This window comes from Oreochromis niloticus, linkage group LG12 (assembly GCF_001858045.2).
Source record: "Oreochromis niloticus isolate F11D_XX linkage group LG12, O_niloticus_UMD_NMBU, whole genome shotgun sequence".
Taxonomy (NCBI): domain Eukaryota; kingdom Metazoa; phylum Chordata; class Actinopteri; order Cichliformes; family Cichlidae; genus Oreochromis; species Oreochromis niloticus.
Window position 1 is genome coordinate 5,941,601 of NC_031977.2, and position 19,130 is coordinate 5,960,730.

General features: G+C 38.2%; 1 protein-coding gene and 1 long non-coding RNA gene across 4 annotated transcripts in view; both read left to right on the forward strand.

Annotated features, from left to right (window-relative positions):
- The first annotated feature begins 12,137 nt into the window (after positions 1-12,137).
- LOC112841887 (uncharacterized) lies at positions 12,138-12,661 on the forward strand. Its single transcript, XR_003213313.1, has 2 exons — positions 12,138-12,412; positions 12,497-12,661. It is a non-coding gene; the product is annotated as an uncharacterized LOC112841887 (long non-coding RNA).
- Positions 12,662-13,378: 717 nt separating this feature from the next.
- tacr1a (tachykinin receptor 1a) overlaps positions 13,379-19,130 on the forward strand; it is a 51,237-nt gene continuing 45,485 nt past the window's right edge. For 2 of the 3 annotated variants that reach the window (XM_005472938.3, XM_005472937.3), the window contains exon 1: positions 13,383-14,188. In XM_005472938.3, coding sequence (XP_005472995.1) covers positions 13,785-14,188 — 404 coding nt within the window. In that variant the 5' untranslated portion in view covers positions 13,383-13,784. Of the gene's footprint in view, positions 14,189-19,130 lie in introns of all 3 variants that reach the window. The other variant, XM_025897074.1, reaches the window with a different exon arrangement.

The following is a 19,130-nucleotide window of genomic DNA, read 5'->3' on the forward strand; positions in this document are numbered from 1 at the left end:
AACCTTCTGATTACAAGACGAACTGCCAACTCTTGAGCCACAATCGCCCCACAGCCACGATCGTCTCCACAGTCATCAGATCCCAAGCTAATAAAGCATCTTTGGGAATGATAAAATGGGAGATCTGCATCAAGGATATTTAACCAATAGCAGCAGCTGCTTAATGCTGTTGTGGCAATATTGATCAAAATCTAGACAGAATCTTTCCACATAGATTTCCACTTTTTATCAATCAATGCAGAGCAGAATTACATGCTTCTGTTCTGAAGGCAAACAGGGAGCTGAACCCAGTACTAGCAAGAAGTGACTAATAAAGTGGCCGTGAGTGTATGTTGCATTTCAAAAAATGATATAATAAATAAAAGATACTGAAATGAACATGTGTCTGTGTATGTAAAAGAAATGTGAACATGTGTGCAAACAGTTCAGGGGAAGAAACAAGCTGCTATGAGCATTTGTAATGCCTTGAAATGACTCGCAGCTAATCCCAGCTCTTGCTTTACGTTGCGTCATTTGTTGCCTCCACTTGTTACTTGTTGGTCATGCTGTGTTTGGCTTGCTTTTATGTAATTGCTTGGGCATTCACAAATAGATTAAAATTATGTTATCAGAGCCGTTTCTTTTTCTGAGATCATCACCTTTAAAAGATGTTTTATCTCTGTCTTTCATTTTTTCAAAGTTCTTCAGTAGCGGGACAATCATATAGCTGTGTTGGATTTTTAGATGACGTGCAGCCTCACCCCCTGTGTATGCACCGCTTTGTATGTTGCACAGGTAGGGCTGGGCTAGCATGAGTCATACCAATTTTAAATGTAATCAATTATTGCAATCCTTGTGCCATATTAGTCTCTAAGTAGGACGTGGTTTTTCCATGTCTGCCCTTGACTTCTGACCTCAGAATAAAAGGGGGAAATAAAAAGGGGGAATTTTCCTTAGAGATCAATAAATAATTATGTTATCAAGCATTGCAAATGAAAGGAAGCTTATCTCCACTGCATACATGGGCAATCACCACAAATTAGTGGACAAAGGTAAGAATGAACGGTAGTGCTCCGATAGGTTCCCACTGACAGCCCTCATCTTTCCAGCTGCTTCTCATTAGGATATGTTTTGATCTATATTGAATTAAATAAATATATCATCCCTGTCTGCATATGTTCTGAATTCTTTGGTGTCAGCAGTTTATTAAAGGAAACACAAAAAGTCTCACATCTTCCACAAATAATTGAGATTGCATTCTCCGTGATAGGTAGGAGGAGCTTTATGCCAAAACCTCTGAAAAACCAAAACATCTAAAAGTTCAGAAAAAAAGAATTCAGAAATATTTTCATGACTCTACGATACCTCAGGATGAGACTGGAAGACAGTTTGCAGGAGTAGAACTGAGTTTCAGCTCAGCTCATTGCTTGTGTTAAGTCATCTGAATCCAGCTCTTTCTCTGCCAACCTGCTTCAAGCCATCAGTGCACACACACTCACCGAAACTGCTTTTTATGATGACAATAAGCTCCAAGGGACATACTCTCCTGCTGTATGTTGTAATACATTATATCATATAGCATATAATAGTGTATATTTTCCATATTTGCTCTATTTTATGCAGTGAATTGTGAATTTCAATCACAGATAACAATAAGATCAGATGCATGTGACCTGTTCTTTTAACAATTTGTCTATCATATCATTATCTGTTCAGGTACATTTTTCCTCACCTGAGATCAGGTGAGAAAAGGATCTTTCAGTTTACCTGATAGAGTACATTGATATTATGCTCTTGCTTGATTTTTTCACCCTCAATAGCTATAGCACACACACTGTCCTGACCTGTGTTCACCAGCTAACAGAGCTCTCCTTCTCATCCGCAGCAATCAATTTTGCAGCCCTTGTAATGCAAAGTATGTATGTACTGCTAGAGGACACTGTGGATACTTTAAAATGCAGACTAGAGCAGCAGCCTTCCAATTTGTAGATGCATTTTGTAGATGACCTGCACTACCTCCTGAGCCACAGCTGCTTGGCTTGGCTTTAATCAACTGCTTTGACAACATCTGAAAACTAAATCCCAGATACTACAGCAAATAGATACTGAATCCCGGATACCAGCCTTAGACGCCTGGACTGTGGATGAGGTTGCTGAACACTGGTAAACCATGCTCCTGCTGGTTAGGGGTGTGATTATCTAGTCAATGTGTTAACCTAGCAGCATCTGAACAATATTATGATGGATGGATCTGCTTGATCCCACAATTTCTGTAATCTGTAACAATCACTGCTAATTTATGCAGTGATTGAGAAAATATGCAGGGCTTGAACATCTCTTCTCAGGTCTCTTTATACATTCTCAACACCATGAAAAAGAGCCTCGGGGCATAGCTTTAGAAATAAGTGAGCTACCCAAAGTCCTTCTCACCTCTGCTTGAGGCAACAGCTCAAGGCTACTTTACTATTGCTAGTATAATATACCTGTTTGTCTGACTAAACTGTCAAGTTGCAATGTGGGAAATTTACAAAGAAAAATAGATGCATGGAATATAAATATAGATATATATGTATATATATAAACTAAATAAATAAAATAAAATAAAAACACACCCACTCTCTTCTACTGTCTGTGGTAAATCCAACAGGGCAATGCTGAATAATCCATGTATGTCAGCTAGTGGCCTTCACTAGGGTCATCATCAAGGGCATATGACAAAATGCACTGATCAATAAAGCTGTTCTATATACTGCAATTGTCTCTTGATTTGGATCTCTTCAGACTTTCCTTCATGCACCTTGGAACTAGTGGAAATTGGACCAAAAACCATGTTCCTCATAACATTATTGCTGATGGTGGGTTGCTAGCTGACTCTCTGTGATCCAGTTGCCTAGATAACCCCCTAACATATTTACCACCCTGTGACATGTCAGTCAGAGGCGTCCTCGCTCTCATTGCTAACCTTGAAGTTGAGACAAGTTGGTGACTACTTCGGATCATTAGTGGTTATTTATCCCTTTGTTGCCTGAAATCACAGAATGTGACCATCTTTATGTTCTCTGGTCACCATGTTGCTATCAGTCTCTTTCTGTGTGGATGCCCCTTTGCAAGCAAGTGCAGAGAGATGCAGGTGTGTGTGGTGCATCTATCCATATATAAAGTTTCTTAAACCCTTTTCTAATTTAGGTTTTCTGGTGCATCCGTTAATCATGGTTGTCATACACCCTGGACAGTTCACCATTCTACAGCACAGCTTGAGGTGCACTTGTTAATCACAACTCTTCATTTTTGCTATTTAATCTTCATCATATAAAAACAGCAGGAAAATGAACTTGTGCAATTAGTTAATGGCTTCTTCATACACTTTAGCCTGATTTATTTAGCTTGACAAGCCATTCTTCACTTGGAGATGCTGTTGCAGGTAAATCATTTCAGTGGTGAGTGCAGAGGTGGATGTACATGTTAAACCTCCTCCACATTCTTCATTTAAGACTTTTGAATCAACACAAAAAGTTAGCTGACTAGGTAATAAGATGAGGAACTTAACTTGGCACTTCTCATCACTTACATGCATTTGTCAGACAAGATTGCCTTGTTTCTGTCATGGCTGATCAAACCGCACTGCTCAAACCATATAGTCATATCTGTGCTTAAAGCCCAGTGGAATCAAGAATTGAACGAGGGAGATGATATGACTGTTGAAGGACCGCAGGGAGGAACCCAAGTTGTGTGTATTGTTTGCCTAAACAGCTTATTTCTGAAAATAATACGATGCCCAATGTTTTAGTATCTCTTGCAATAAACAAGCGATCAATTCATTTTGCGTAACGTTTATATGACTATGAAATGCCATGTTTCCACTGATGATATACATAGGTGAATGAATGAGAGCCATTTTATATCATTTTGCTGTTTCCATTACAACCAAAAGCATCTGTCACATTTTGGACTTTTATTGCTCACATTGCTTACAACATTATGCCACTTTTCACTCTGACTGACTGGTGCTATTATATTCACATCAAACTCACGCAACACCTCTTTCCATCACAGCAGTTGGGTTTAAGAAGGCCCCGGCTGCCGTGGAGAGATGCACTGATGACAGCTGTTAGAAGCTCAGGCGAAGCTAGCTTTTCTTTCAAGCTGAAAATCAGACGTGACTCGCAAATATTTTTTCTGATTAAAAAGAAGAGAAGGAAATAGCTTCAGTTTCACCAGCTTCTTCACATGACCAAGGCTGGATTGTATGACATAAACAACTTGCCATCTGCAATAGCTGTACTTTGTACTAACCTGCCTGATAATTTAGCAAAGTTATTGTTAAATTATTAAAATACCTTTTTCATTTACATCTCAGTCTGTGCATCTTTGATGTGTTCAAGTGGATCCACCTTAAATAAAAAAGTATTAAAAGAGTCATCAATGACAGCTGTTGCATCTCTCTTTTCCTTGATATAAAGTATTTCCACAACACTGGATCCATATTATATTTTAATATTTCTCCTGGTTATTTTTTCTTGGAGCAACAGTCCAATTGTTGTTACTCTGAAACATGCACATCGGGGAACATTACTTTTCACTTTAGTTTTATTTAAAGTGCAACTATAAACTTTCAAAATGAAGGCAATAAAAAGCTGGATTATTGAATGCCCACAGCGATCAAATACTAATTCTTCTAAATATGTCCTGGGCCTGGTCCGTCAGCCTCAAACTGCCTATTAGAACTCAGTCACTTGCAGGAGGTAGGATGCAAAATTGATTTGACCTCTGTGTAATTTGGTCGGTGCTCTCACTGACCTTGTGGGAAATATGTGTGTTGGCAGTTAATATATGTAATGTCAAGAAGTATTGCAACTGGCATTTTCATTTAGTGAGGAGATGATGGATTTTTGTGTGACTAATTGAAAGAGGAAGGGAAAGATCAACAAATAGTTGCCAGTGTGGCTTTATAGCTTTGCGTTGCTTTTAAGTTTAAATCAGAAAATAATTATTTTGTGTGTTTAAGCTGTGCTGCCAGTCTGTCCGCCGAGAGATTTTTCATTAAAGTATAAAACAGTTTGTTTAACAGTGGTGTATGTGTGGTTTATGCAGCCTAACCATATTATTTTATATTGGGATTTCTCCTGTCTCTCTACAATATCCGATATTCCAAAATAAATAAATAAGTAATAAAGACCTAGCTTTAGGTTAGCTTTAGGTGTTTACAAGCAGCAAGTGTCCCGCAGACCGTGTGGGGTGTGTGAGGAGAACCCAAGTGTGGACACGCTTTTGTTTTGAAACTCAGTTTCAAAACAAAAGTGAGCCTTTTATTGTGGCTGATGAACATGAACATCAAAATTTGAACAAAAGTGAAAAGGGGCAAAAGCAAACTGAAAACCTAACTGGGAAAACTAAATAACAAGACAAGAGAAACGAGACTGAGGTACTATGAAACAACTATGATTACTATGACTTACTATGAAAGCTATGACTTACTATGACAGCTATGACTTACTATGAAAACTATGACTTCTATGACAAGATGTGGGGGAACATAACTCAGACAACGTCACGAGGAACGAATGGAAAAACACAGAATAAATACACAGGAGGTGATGAGGGGAAGGGAAACACATGGGGAAACAGCTGACACAAACATGATGACACCACAGGAGAAAGTGAAACTAAAACAATGAACACAGAACACAAGACCTCTTCAAAATAAAACAGGAGCCCTAACAGGACACAGACATGACACAAGCAAGATAACATGAAACATGACCGACTAATGCACGCAGACTCCACACGACGCACTGAGAAAGGAGACTTAAACACCGGCATACAGAAAGTAAAACACTGAGGACAAGACAGGCCATGTAATAAAGAGAATAGAAACAGACGCATAACTAAGAATACACAGAATAACCTAAACTAAATTTAAAACTCAAGGCAACCTGATAATAATACAAGAACTAAACATCCTTTCCATCTACCCAAGAATTCACAAATAAAACAATAAGACCCAGCCCCTGACAAAAAGTAACACTTTAATTATGTAAGTAACACATAATTAGGAGTAAAAATCGAGTGTTGCAAATGTTAGTGAACGAATTAATCTTCTTCTTATATTTTTCACCCTGGGAAAGCAACTTGCACAAAAACATATGCAAAATCATTGAGTTCCCTCTCTTACATACAATCACTGCGCTCTCGTTGTAAACAGTACTTTTCTTTTTCATTCTTTTTTCTTTATGCTAAAACCTAGTTTGTGTTGGTGCAACACGTTAGTAAATCTGGCCCTTGCAGCCAGAGTTATTATAGTTTTTCTAATTAGTTTTTGTTTTTGTTTGTTTTTAATTCAATTCAATTTCAGTTTCCAGATTGAATTTTCTTATTTCAGTTCAGTTTTTATTGTTTAATTTTATTTTCATTTTTATTAGTCTCAGTGTTCATCTTGGTGTCTTTTTAATCATTGTTGGATCCACAGCAGATGTCAGGGCCAGATTTAGAAAAATCCACAGCTTTTTAAAAGCTGTTGACTCCGAGTCTTCTAGACATCCCGAGTCTCAATAAACATAAGTCATAATAAATGTTTTGCCAAACTAACAAATACTAAAACTAAGAAATTGCCTCTAAATTTTAACTTTATTCTGGACAGTTTTCAAAATTTACAAAATCCTTTCAAATATTTTTTTTAAAATTTACTTTAGTTAACTAAAATGCCTTTTCACATCTAGTTTTGCTTTTCAGTTTAGTTTTCGTTGACTATAATAACCTTGCATTTTTTTGATAGCAGGTGAATCCTCCTCTTATATTTACCCAGAAATACTGGAAGCCAACTCATAGAATTTTATACCACCATCTGAATTTGAATACTACTAATATAACATAATTATTATTGTTATTGAGGTAATTCTCTGGCTTTTAACCACTTCAATTGATTTGATAGAATTTACTTATAGTTAGCGCTATTTGTTGGACAAAGGCTCATTTTTATATAGTTTTGCCTTTGCAGACCACCACAGTGGATTTTAATCCAAATAATCAAGACATGATATCAGTAAAGACCTTTAGCTTTAATCCAAGGAGTTTTAATTTTTTTACATTAACTGCTAGAATTACAGTCATTGTTTACATAATCCTCAAAATTAATTGGGCCTACTAACATAATTTTACATGTAAGGATTATTTTGGATACTTGGATGAAAACTCTTTGCAGAGTATGACTGTCTGTAGTTTAGAACCCACTGCTGTGTTTTGTCCTTCTGCCAGGCCTATTTTCTAGCTACCTTTATTTGCTGCTGGATCTCTCTGCATTCAGACTTGTCTTTAATTACAAAAAAGCATGCTCTATTGGGCTGAGATTAGGTGACAGTCTTGAGCATTGAAGAATATACTATTTCATTGATGAGAAACCCGAGAGTTTCATCCATGAGAAACTCTTGGGTCTTGGGTCCGAATGCTTTGAGTCATTATTGGTGGATCATTGGCTGAGTCTGTATAGTGTTGCCCTGTAGACTTCAGAATTTAGACACTAATGGGATGGTTCCACTGGCAGTCATACACACCCATGCCTTAGCATTAACTCTGTCACGACAGATGATGTGGTGTTCTTTGGATCAGCTCTTCCTATCCTTTTCCACACTTTCATGTATTTAAAGATACAAACAAACAAGTTCTGATCTGGCTCTTTTAGACGTTTCGTGACAAAGTCTAATCTGAACTTCTTGTTCCTGAATATAACCAGTGGTTTGCACTTTGTTGTAGACCCTCTATATTTACATTCATGAAGGTGTCTCTTGACTGTTGACTTTGACAATTATTTGCTAACCTCTTGTGTTCTTCACTTGAATTCTCTCATCATACACTTTATCTGTCTTTTAAGCTCTTTTGGTGTTTCTGACTTGGAATTGTATGGGAACAGGCCTCACCTGGTCGTTAAACTGCTTAACAGTCAGTTGACTGATTAACTTTGAGCCTCCAAAACTAGGGGAATGTGTATAGAAAATGCCCATTATTACTAAGCAGTTAATAATTTTGTTAAACTCATTGACTTAAAGCTTAAAGTCTAAACTTCAATAGCATCTTGATTTTGGATCCACTTTGGTAAGTTAAGAAGCAAAACTAGATAAATGATTTCTTTGTCCTGTAAATTATGGAGCTAACTGCAGTTATTAGTTTTTTAAAAAAAAAAAATACCTGCAAAACCAAAAATATTACATCAGCCTTAACAGGTGCTAATGCAAAATATTGGCATGCCTGCAGGTTAAATTAAAGAAGCAAAATTATTTTTTTTTTCTGCTAAACATTCAAGCATTAGCACATTAATTATAAAAGCTCCAATGAAAACTCAGCAGTAGGACCATGCTGAATATTTTAGGGGAGAAAAACAGAGGGATGTGCCCAGAAAGTAAATATTCATTTTTTATACAATTCCCACAAATCATTTACAGCCTAATTTAATTATATGTAAGATATTTCAGTGCACACACTTTTAATGAATGTAGAGGACTATATATTTATATACATAGAAGTACATTTCCCATCCTGCATGCATGCCTTAGAAGGGAAAGTTATTCAGACTGACCTGGTAATTTCATGGCTAGAGCTGTGCAGTGAAATGTGGATGGAGTTGGAAATGAGTAGGAATATTTAACTGTTGTGCGTGCCAGTCTGTTATCATTCATAGCTGTGGCTTCTTCTCACACCTTTATTCTCCAGGATGGTGCTCTGACTGTTGTGATGAAGTGGACATTTAAGAGGGGATCGAAGCTTCCCTGGAGACAACTGCAATGTCCTTGAGCAGAAGCAAAATCGACACAGTTGGATGCTATCAATAATTTATTTTCGGAGAATATCTTTTTTTTTTTTTTTTAATTAGTATGTTGCTGGTGTCACTGACGAACTTTTGGCCCAGTTTGGCCACAATTCAATGATATTAAAGTCAAAGTAAAAATTGCAGAAAACCAGACAGCTGTCAGGAATGAAACCACTGTCACATTGCACAAAATGGTATGCTTCCCTTGTGTAGTTCCCTGTCCCGCTGGGTGATAACAGACATTTCATTCTGTTTTTAATAGTGGCAAAAAAGAACAACACTGAGATCATGGGCCCAAGCAGTACAGCAATACTAACATGCTTCAAAACAACGATCTTTGTCTACAAGGACAAATACTTCATAAATGCTTGTCCTGTATACTCTGTTACCTTATTGTAAACTATGTCCAGCTGTGCATGTCTTTGCATGTGTGTTTGACATGACATCAAGATTTCATTTCTAAAATAAAACCAATGCATGCTTCAAAGTTATGGTTAAAAACCACCTCCATGCACTTTTTTGGGTGTATTTGTTTGTGACACATAACAAAGTTTTACATTCATTTATTTACCATGGTAATTGCAAAGTGAAAATCTGGTGTCAGTAATTACATCACTGACATTGTCAAGGTTAATGGGGTTTAGGAAGCTATTTAGCATTCTGGGCAACGATCCACCTTAGAAAATGCTGCTTTTAGTACTAAACATCTACTGTTTAAGGTTGAGACTCTTATCTTGCACCAGTGCTCTGTCATACTCATAAAAATATTCATATTTTAATAAATAGGAATAATTCTTTCAGAACACCTTTAACCCAAGCCTTCAAAGGCTCATGTTGTACACTACAGTATTGTAACTCTTCATAAAAGAGAAATAATATTTCAGTATGGAGATTAGGGTGAGGATAATTCAATGCTCTGTTAACTAGGCTCTCTTCATGAACCCTCCAAATGCTTTCAGGTATTTTATTTTTTGATCTTATTGTACTTCCAAAGTTATACAAGTCCATTTTTGTTGTTTTAGAAAACTTTAGCAGAATTTCTGCTTGATAGATCTCAAGCTAGTTTACCACTATTTTTGCCTGAACAGTGTGCTTGATTAACATCTGAAAGATCAAATGACACCTCATGTTTCCTCTTACACCTTCAACAAATTCCTTTTCCTTCTCGTTCCTGTGATGCATTCTGGTCCATGTGTCAAAACTGTGTTTGTGATACTTCAGCAGCTAGCTACTGCTACAAGTGAAGATGAAGGTAAATTGAAATGCATTGAAATGCTCAATAAATATCACACAACAGCTTTTCACATATTGTGTCCTGGTAGGTGGAGAAAGTAAGAAAGCGAGGACAGGAGGGAAAGATGACAGATTATTTTCAAAGGTAAGTGTCGCTCAACAAGTGACTTTCTATAAACTGGAAATTTAAAGATTATTTATAATGTCCTAATTAAGTTTAGAGTTTTTAAATTAGATAACTGGATATATACATGCTGTGTTGCTTAATTGTGTTCTTGAATTACACCAATTTTTGTGTTATTCAGGGGTTGCATGGAAAACTGGGGATATTTAGGGCAGGATAAACTGGTTAAAGTCATATGTCATGTAGACTGAGGAACCAAAATGCAGACTCATGGACAAATGTTAACCGAAAACAAGCTTTTATTTAATATAAATCAAAACTCCAGCAGGAAAAGCGGGAACATGGGGTAAACACTGGGAGCAAGGAAATCTACAGAAGCACTACACACCACAGGATGTAAAGTAACATAAACTGGAACTTTTATTATTGTAGCGTCTTTACAATATAAAGTGTCTTGAGGGAACTGTTGTTGTGATTTGGTGCTATTTAAATGAATTGAGTTGAATTGGAAGCTGGAAACAGGCTGCGGAAAACCGGATGACATGACAAATGGCAAGTAGAGACTCAGACAATTTATACACACAGCAATGAGGCAAGGGGCAAACAGGTGGGAGACAGCAGGACACAGCGGGAACAAATCATGGCTAATGAGACTCAAGAAGTTAAACTCAGCACAAGAGAGCAACAGTGTAATGCCCATGGACACTTTAGAAAGGTCTTCTAGGGCAGAGGTTCCCAAAGTGTGGGGCCCGCCCCCTAGGGGGGGAGGGGGGGCGCGGTATGAAAAGAAAAAAGAGGACAACTTGTTCAGGGGGAATTAACTAATTAAAGACTTTATGAAATATGACCTTTACAACTATCATGGGGCAAAGCCTAAAGGAGTATTTCTGACCTGACACCATTAGAATAAAATACTAATTTCTTTAAAATGTATAGCTAATAAATGACTGAACACAGTCAAAATACAAATAACCCCTTTTTTTCTTAATAAGGCAATAAACAAATGGGCACTAAAAGAGTGGGGCTACATAAGTACCCAGCTGGGTGCTGGGTAGTTAGCATTCACACAGAGTGAGCATTCAAGAAACCAATGAAAGGAGCAGCGGTAATAAAGATAGAAAATACTGGAGTATCAAAGTTGTGAATGCATTCACAAGAATGCAGTATTATTCTGGTAATCACTAAATTTCTATTATAGTAAGACATGGTGGCCTCGAATTTTTGGCTTTAAATAAAGAGATGAGTCTTATCACATTTGGAAGGTACAGACTGTTCATGGAATTCTATTTGATGTCTACAAGACAAGCTCAGAGATAGTCAAGTCATACAAGCATCTTACTGAGTGAATAACTATGTGCTCAAGACTGAAGCAGCTCAGAGGACTCTTTCCTCAGTAAAAAAGCAAACTGAATATAAAGGAAAAGAAAATCCTCTAAAGAATTTAAAGCAGGTGTAAGTACTGTATTATATTATGAATCAAAAAGTGTTAAACTCAATTCAGATCTTATTGTAATGTAAATGTCAGTTATGTAAATGTGGTGAAGACCGTTGAGAGGTCAGTAAGACTAGAGAAACACTGTATAAATGCCAGATAGTTAAAATATTTATCACAGCTACAACATTTTTGGCACTAAAGACTCCCTTATTCCAGTGATAGGAGTTTTGGTTCCTTCTTGTCACACTCTCTAGTCTTTCAGTACCGTAAATAGTTCAATGGCAAGCTGCAAAGAAATCCTCTTAATGAGTTCATTCATTCTCTCACATTACTTTTCCTGACAGACCTAAAGACAGATCTTTCTGGCTAGATATAAAGACAGGACAATGCCCACATCTATCTCATTGTCATTAACATCTTACCATGAAAGCCCTATTGGTATATTATCTTAGCAATATATGTCTGATCATCTCATGATATGATATGATTGTCACGGACCCGGCTCTGGAGGACTCGGGGGTCCGTGAACAGGATGGACCATTATTATTATTATCATCATTATTATTATTATTATTATGGTTATTTGGGGATGTGTGTTTGTCTGCACAATGCTGTGTTATTCTGTGGTCCACTCGTTATATGTATAGGCAGGGTGTGGGTGTATAGGTGTGGCTGTAGGATGGAGGACAGCCACCTGCAGGCCTGATGGGTGTGGCCCTGCTGGAGGACTGGCCACACCTGAAGTCCCTGCCACACACCTGCTGCTGATCTGGGCTCGTCGGGGGAGCTATTTAGGAGAGTGTTGGAGCTCCCACCGGCGCGGGATCATTGAGCTAGACTCCAAGTCAGTGTGTGTAGCATTAGGTAGTACGGATCGTGTGTATGCGCGGGGTCAGTGTTAACGGCCGCTTCTGTTATTGTCCTGCAGGTGGAACGAGGGACCAGAAGGGCAGCACGCACAGGGTGTGCAGAAACACAACTGCCGGGAGCACGAGCACGGACGTCAGAGGGGAACACACACACGGGAGTCTAGGGAGCAAAGGGGGTTTATTGTGCATCTGTTACCTCACTGTAAATAAACGCACTGTTCACACACAGAGCACCGCGACTGGGTCCTCATTCCCCATATCCCCAATGATATGATATGATATGATATGATATGAACATATGTAAGGACTGTACGAAGAACCTTGTGAAAAGAATGGCAGGACTGCAGGTTTTTCATTTATATCCTGTGAAACAATCAATCTTCAATCAAACCTCTCCAGTCCAGAATCCAAGACCACAAGAGGGGGTAGTGAGTGAGAGGAACTAGGTGTTCATTATGGCACCCCATCACTCTACACAACAAGCCACAGTAAGAAAAAAAGGTCATTTTCATAATGTAAACCAGAACCAAGAAGTGACAAATTTAACAGTACTTTAGGTAGTGAGAACGCCATGAGTGTTAAAAGAGACATAAATTGTGCAGTAAGTAATTTTTATGTAATGTGTAAATTTGGGGTCATTTGAAAAGAAGTCAAACAATGTTTCCTTATCTTACATTGTAATTATGAAGTAACATATTTTCACAAGTGGTATTTATCTTTTATTTTCAAATTGCACGAACAATGCCAAAAAAGATTGTATATATTGTTATTATTGTACATAATAACTGAAATTGTCCGTGAAGGAATTATAATAAAATTACATCAGATAAAGTATTTAGGCGTAGTAATCTAGCTGGCATCCCCTTACAGCCTACATGGGTGCACTGAAGAAGTCACCTGAATCCGTAATCATAATTACCGAGCCAGCCTGTTGGACGGGAGCGCAGAAGCTCTCTTCAAAAGCTGGTGTGCAGCCGCTCAGTCGGAGCAGAGGAGCAGCGGGAGGACAGCACACAGACAAGGAGAGAGACACAGACGGAGCTGAGCTGTTAAAATTGCCAGACTCGTTCTGGTGCGCGTAAAAGACGCCTTTCTGTTTTTACGCACAGCAAAAAGGGGGAAACGTGCAAAGATTAATATGGAAGTTTCGACTTCAAATACTTTTTCTGATTCGTTGACTTTATTATTTGTAGGAGAGCGGACTCTCCGCAGACTACAACTGTACACTTAGAAACGAGCGTGAAGCTTTCGGAAACTTTCCAACATTCACTTTGCGTTTGGAATCGTTAACTTAGTCGTGTAATTAATTGGGGTTATTTAGTGACAATTTCGCTTGTAAACAGTAAAATGGATCTTTTATTTAGTACCACCAATGCGCCAAATTGGACCAGCAGCTCCAATGACACCAATAACGGGACCATTTACTGGAACCAGTTTGTGCAGCCGGTCTGGAAAATCGTCCTCTGGGCCATTGCCTACAGCTGTATAGTTATCGTGTCCGTAGTAGGTAACATCACAGTCATCTGGATTATTATGGCGCACAAACGCATGAGGACTGTCACCAATTATTTTCTCCTGAACCTCGCGTTCGCCGAAGCGTCCATGTCTGCATTCAACACGGTGATCAACTTCACCTACGCGGTGCACAACGAGTGGTACTTTGGACTCGACTACTGCCGCTTCCACAACTTCTTTCCGATCGCGGCTGTGTTTGCCAGCATCTATTCAATGACTGCCATCGCTCTGGACAGGTAAGCTTCTGTTTTCACAGCCAGTCTGCTTTCAGAATACACGAGAAATGTACCCCAAATGTTTGGTACTGGAAAACACCCGTAAACACCCGAGACCGTCTAATAAAATCTGGCCATTCACTGTACAGTTTATGTTTCAAAATTCCAAGAAAGTGAAGAGTACATCCATACATATCGATCATTATGAAAACAGACTACTGTTGATTTCTAAGAGCGTATAGGTGTGGTAAAAAAAAAAAAAAAAAAAAAGAAAGAAAGAAAAGAAAAAAGGTGCAAATGCTTTCATATTGTTTTTACTCGTATGGTTAAATATTACGGACTCCGTGCTCTTTGGAAAAATGTTTGAAATTCCATGAGAAACTTCCTTCACTAGTTGGTGTAAAAGTAATACTGACAGTATTTGTTGTCCTTCGCTGCCTCTTTTGTTTGCATATGGCGAAACAATGCGTGACGCACAGGAAGCGCAATAAACAGCCATGGTTAATGGTTTATTGCCTTCTGGATCAAACCCTTATCAAATAAGAAAAAAAGAAAAGCAAAGCTGTTGCTAAACGTTTTGTGCATTCATTTTATGTCTTCATGTATACTCCTGTTACTGAAAATATATCCTCTGGGGGAAAATATTTCTTCATTTCTAAGGCTTTGCTCGCTCTTAATGAGCAACCTTGTGTAGGAACACGTTGCACCAATGGGGCGGCACCATAATAATCCTGAATGAAAATGAATGGATAGAAAGCACTGCTCTATTTGAGTAGGTGTTTGTGTGAGTGATAAATGTGTGTTGTTGTCCTTGTGTGTTGTGTATGTAAATCTGTGAAGTATCTATCTATATTTCCATGTAGGTAATTCTCTCTGTGTGCAGGAAGGAGTGTGTGAAAATATGTGCATTGCCCAGTTTGAAACATGTTTATATGTGTTATCTGTAAGTGTGGGTGGATGTGGGTGGGTGTACATTTGAGACATCCATTTTCTTGCTTAACCACATGAAGCTGTGTTTGCAGCTCTGTATTTTCTGCATCTCAGGACATAATAGCTACTAATTGTCTCACTGTGGAACACCATTAATCTGAACTTTCCAAGATTAAGTGAGAGATTGTTAGAGCTGAACAGAGAGCAAAAGGGAAGCAACCACACATGCTATATTCAGTCTGCTCACTGCAAACATGCTGTTACGAGGAGTTTGCCAATCAGGTGATATAGGAATCTAGCTATCCACACGCATCCACGCAACATAACCATGATTTTAAAATCCTCGTAGAGGAACCTTACCTTTACCTTGAAGGCCCCACATGTATGCAGCTAGGAAAAGATAGTATTTCAAAATATTTCAGAGATGTTGATGATTAAGCTGGAGGTAGACACCCACTGTGACCCATCATTCACAAACAGCACTACCTTCACAGTTAACATTTCATCTCTTAATGACATAGATATAAAATCATTTCTGTCTGTTGATCGTATGTTTGATGAATGTGTTAAACGGGGGAGGTGGAGCAGTGTTGCTGTAGCTGATAAGACGTTTCTTTTCTTATCTCCATCCTTTTCCTCCGTGTTTCTGGGGTGCTCTTGCACTGCACTGCCCACAGATCAGCAGTACAGCTGCGTGCTCAAATCAGTGTGCTGCTCCAATGCTGACTGTATTGAGGTAATTGGGAAAAAAACAAAACAAACTCAGCTGTAGAAAAATCTACTGGGGCTGTATGTGGATTCATTGGGTCCTTTATAAAATGGAGTTTTCAATTTCTTTCGCCCTGGATTTTGGGTAGAGGGAAGTAAGAGAATTTGTCAAAGTAGCAAAACAGTACAAACCTAAAGCCTCTGATTACTGTAGTGGGAAAAAGACTATAACACACAAATGTATTCCTCAGTATTTTGATGATTAAATTTAATCAAAATTCATGGTTAGCACTGTTGCCTCACAGCAAGAAGGTCCTGAGTTCAATTCCACCATCAGGCCAGGGTCTTTCTGTGTGGAATTTGCATGTTCTCTCTGTGTTTGTGTGGGTTCTGTCTGGGTACTCTGGCTTCTTCCCACATTCCAAAGATATGCAGTTAACGGGGATAGGTTAATTGGTAATTCTAAATTGCCCAGAGGTGTGAATGTAAGTGCAAATGGTTGTCTGTCTCTATGTGTTAGACTGGCGACCTACCCAGGGTGCACCCTGCCTCTCTACCTAAGAGAGCTGACCCCGAAAAGGATGAGTTGAAGAGAATGGATGGATGGCATTTCACTGGCATGGTGGTGCAGTGGTTAGCACTGTTGCCTTTAACCAAGAAGGTCGTATATTTGAATCCATGGGTGAGCTTGGGGGCTGTCTGTGTGACGTTTGGGCACTCTGGCTTCCTCCCATAGTCCAAAATAAAGCTTGTTCAGTTCATATTCTAACTAGTAGGTGTTAATGTGAACATGAATGGTTGTCTGTCTGTGACTGGTGACCTCTGCAGGTTGTACTCCACCTCTCACCATTTGACATTAGATAAATTAGTGTCTTGTGAACTACACTGTTGAAGTCTTATCTTTGGCAATCATTTGTAGTTTATTATTAATATTATTATTAAGTTAGTAATGGGTAGCTGACATGGTTACATAAACTGTATATAAAAGATGGATGGTCTGAAAAGTAAAGTTTGCATGTGATTCCTACAAAATATATGCGTTAATTGAGTTTCACCTGTGACATCTTGGAGCCTGCTCAAAGGAGGAGGGTTTCCCTCGGTATGGCAACTCTTTGAGCTGATCTCTCCCAATAAAGTGTAATCCTGTAAATGATGAAATATGTTACTACTATAATATTCAAGTCTGTGTTTTGTTTTTAATTCCATGGTGAAGTTTTTGTTGTGTGTCTAGCAACTCAGGTACAAAAACACCTGATATGTCGTGGATAAGTGGATATATCGGAGCCTTTACAGGCTTGCTGTGGGATACTCGTAGATCCGTGCCTCTTCAGTACCCCATGAAAGGGTTTTCTCCAAAGGCCTGAGAGGTTATTACCAAAAATAGAAACCGACTGAGCAAAGTAAAGTGGAAAAAAGAATATTATTTCCCAATAAAAATGAAGTTACCATCACCCCAGTATTCATAAGTACAATCATTGTCTCAGCATTTGAAAACACTGCAACAGTTTTAACATAAGCATCTCATGTCCTGTTGAATTTATTTAAACACTGACAAGTTTTTTGTCATCTATAGACTTCTGTTACCATTACTCACACATTAATAATAAAAAGAAAATCAGATTAAGCTATTTTTATTTCTATTCTAGGCAGTGATTGTTCCTATGCTGACACTTACGAATGGTTGAAATGGCAATAAGGTTTTGACCAGCAGAGGGGGGTTTGTGTGCACATGAATCTCAAGAAATGATTTTTTTGTAGAACCGATCAGATGGAAAGCTCCCATCTTTTATGCACCATGTGTTGATAATTTCTTTGAATAGAAAGGTGCGGTTAGGAAGTAGAAACCCTTCTAAATAAACTGCAATTGAAACACTATATTTGTGTGAGTCTCTGTGTTTATGTGAAAGCTCTTGAACTCAAAACTCTCCATTCATCAAGATTAGTTACTATATAAAGCAACACAGTGCACAGTGTTTTTCTAGGATGGATGATGGCATTGATATTATTAAGTATCCACATTCTGAGTGTGCAAAATTATAGATATGATGCTCTCCAAAGGGCTGTAATGGGATAAAATGTACTTCCTGCTTACTGCAAACAAACACATAATGCAACGGCCACATTTTACAAAGTGCCAAAAACATCTGTTTTTCAACAACAGTTGACTGTGATGGTGAAAAAGTATAAGAAGTCTTTGTTTGAAATCAGCTCTGTAATTCACCATTGCAGATTTCAAATAATTGAGATTTTAAAGCAATATGTTACAATACTCATAAACCAGAAGTCCTTAATTGCTCATCTGAGTAAATGTATGTGTTTTTATTTAAAAAAAATATGCAGAATGTACTGGCCTTTCACCAGCCCCTTTGTAAAAGGCATCAAGGAATATACTCCAGCTTTCAGGGGTTAGAGAGTGCAGAAATTGCTGAATATTGTTCAATAGTATTAACTTATAGTACTTATACTAGTAATAGTATGTACTTATAATCACTGTGCTCACTGCAAGTGTGGAGGGTTTGACAGAAAATTCTTATTGTCTCTATCAGCCATATTTCTCTTCCATTTTGTTCCTGTCATTGCAGATAGCTGTTTCGTCTTGTTTCACTCCCTGATGATAATTTTCCCTTATGTTCATTCTTAAGAGCTGCTGGTCTGTAGTAATGAGTGGTTTACTCAGAGTCGATAGGTTGCAATTATGAACACCAAGGATTCTGAATCAGCCAGTAAGGCATAAGTATGCATGTTCAAGTGCCCATTAGTCTAAAGAAACTCTTAATCTACTGATTGGACCGAATGAGTCAGACAGACACTATATGCCAATTAGCTTCATGCATATGCATTAAAGGGGAATTAGCCTAATGTTTTCTAAGCTATTAATGGATCAGCTAAAAGTTATTTAATGAAACTAAGGAACCTTTTAACCTTACCTAAGAGCAATGCCAGATTTGACGTCAATATGGGGAGCAGGAGCTGAAATTAAATTAGATGTAGTTCAGTTGGTCCTGCAGGGCAATACTTTGCTTCAGTTAGTTTACCTGAACAGGCAGCAGCATTCCTGAAGAAGAAAGAATCTGCTCTCTAAGGAGCTCCTCTTTAAAGCGCTTTCTGCTTTGTTGGTAGCATTAACAACTGACTTTGAATAGATTTCGGTGATGGTAAAGTTTACATGCTGCTGTTTTGCCTTGAAAATAAAAGGATATTTATTGCTGAGGAAAAGTGGAGAATTAAAACGTTTTTACAATTACAAAGTTAGAGCCATCAAACAACCAACTTTGATATTCCCGTCTAAATCAGAGCATCTTAGGATATTTCAGTTTAGTCATTT